This window comes from Helicoverpa zea, chromosome 12 (genome assembly GCF_022581195.2).
Source record: "Helicoverpa zea isolate HzStark_Cry1AcR chromosome 12, ilHelZeax1.1, whole genome shotgun sequence".
Taxonomy (NCBI): Eukaryota; Metazoa; Arthropoda; class Insecta; order Lepidoptera; family Noctuidae; genus Helicoverpa; species Helicoverpa zea.
Genome location: NC_061463.1, coordinates 2900446 through 2902153, shown reverse-complemented (window position 1 = coordinate 2902153; position 1708 = coordinate 2900446). Strand labels below are relative to the sequence as shown.

Below are 1708 nucleotides of genomic sequence, written 5' to 3'. Positions count from 1 at the left end.
CATGTGTTAATTGTTTAATTTACTTTTATAATACGAGACACTTGAAATATCAGTAAAAAGTTAATCAATCTTGGCGGTACAGGGCACTTTTGTTAAATACTTACAAAGATTCTTAATTTAGTCAACATGATAAGTAATCTACGAGATACTAAGTAAACAAGTCATATAGTTTGAAGATAACAATACCAAATACTTTAATGCACTGATAAAAAAATGAAATAAGAAAAAAATCTGAATCAATTTATTAATCACTAATTCTTTTTCAAATCATCTTTTATATACGAACGAATCACTTGAGCAAAGTCTGAATCAACAACAAATCCAAGTTTAAGCGCGCGACTATTATCAAAAATGACTGGGAAAGAAGCTACCATTCGGGCAATAGTTTCATTGTATTCGAAGCGAACTAAAGAGGCCACTTTATCACCAGCCTCCTTTCGAAGAGCTTCAAGCATTTCTCCAACAGAAACACGTAGACCCGGAAGATTGACAGCACGCCATTTACCGAAAACACTAGCTTCTAAAGTTGCTGCGTACACTATATTGTGAACTACGGTTGCAGGACTAGCCAGCCATAATTCCTGTTCTTTCTTCACAGGACAAATGGACTCCTTTCCGTTCAAAGGCTCCCGAACTATGCCACTAGCGAATGACGTCACAGCGGCATTCGCGACTCCTGCACGGACGCTCACAGTAGGCAATCTGACAATACGGCCATCCACGTAACCTCGGCGGGAGTAATCGTTGATGAGTAGCTCAGACATAGCTTTGGCAGTCCCATATGAAGTTTGAGGCATCACAGCTGTTAGGTCATCAACAACGGGTGGTAGGTCCCCTCCAAAAACTCCGACGGTGCTAGCAAAGACGAATTTCGCTTTAGGTGCTTTCCTTCGAGCAGTTTCTAGAAGCAGCCTTGTAGCTTCTAAATTGGCTTTCATTCCAAAATCAAATTCGGCTTCAGCTTGACCGCTGACGACGGCAGCGAGGTGGAAGATGACGTCACAGTTCTCGTCAATGAGCTGTTCAGCGGCTGATGGCTGTGTTAGGTCAAGCGCGAGAGCTTTCACGCGATTGTCATTTCTTGACGGAGGTTGGTGAACATCGGTGAGGATAAGTTCAGTTACATTGAGAAGAGAAGGTGGTTGCTTCCTCAGCAAGGCATCAGCGACCCTGGACCCAAGGAAGCCAGCAGCACCAGTCACTATGACCTTCATGGTTCGCGATCAGAAATTAACTGACTGAGATCGGATGCTTATCGAAGCCAGATGTTTACACTTAAAGTAAACAAATGCTGTGATCTTTGCCATTTCACAGATAGTGCCGTGATAAAATTAAACCTCTATTTATTATTATAGATAAAATTATCAGACTACAAATTATGTAATTAGATATTTGGGTATATTTATTTTTGGTATTGGTTTAGGTATTATAATTTTAGATGGAATGCCGCAATTTTCCACATGTCCGATGCGCAACTGTGATAATTTGACTTTTGTTTGTATTTACCATTTATGAGCGAGTCGCTAATTTAGATGATAGGTAAGAAAAGTAGGTAATACTACTACATGCGTTTTGACATTTACCTTACGGCAACTTTCAACTAAGCAACGATTATTTCCGACTGACAAATTGAAGAGTAACGATCACAAAATCAGATGTTTTTTATTCTAATTAACAGCACCCGTCTTTTAATAATTCTCGTTCCTTT

General features: G+C 39.8%; 1 protein-coding gene across 1 annotated transcript; it reads right to left on the bottom strand.

The window, feature by feature from the left end:
- Positions 1-226: 226 nt before the first annotated feature.
- LOC124635140 (D-erythronate dehydrogenase-like) lies at positions 227-1227 on the bottom strand. The gene has a single exon (XM_047170944.1). The coding sequence runs from the start codon at positions 1212-1214 to the stop codon at positions 252-254; it is 963 nt and encodes a 320-aa protein (XP_047026900.1). The 5' UTR covers positions 1215-1227; the 3' UTR covers positions 227-251.
- Between the last annotated feature and the right edge of the window lie 481 nt (positions 1228-1708).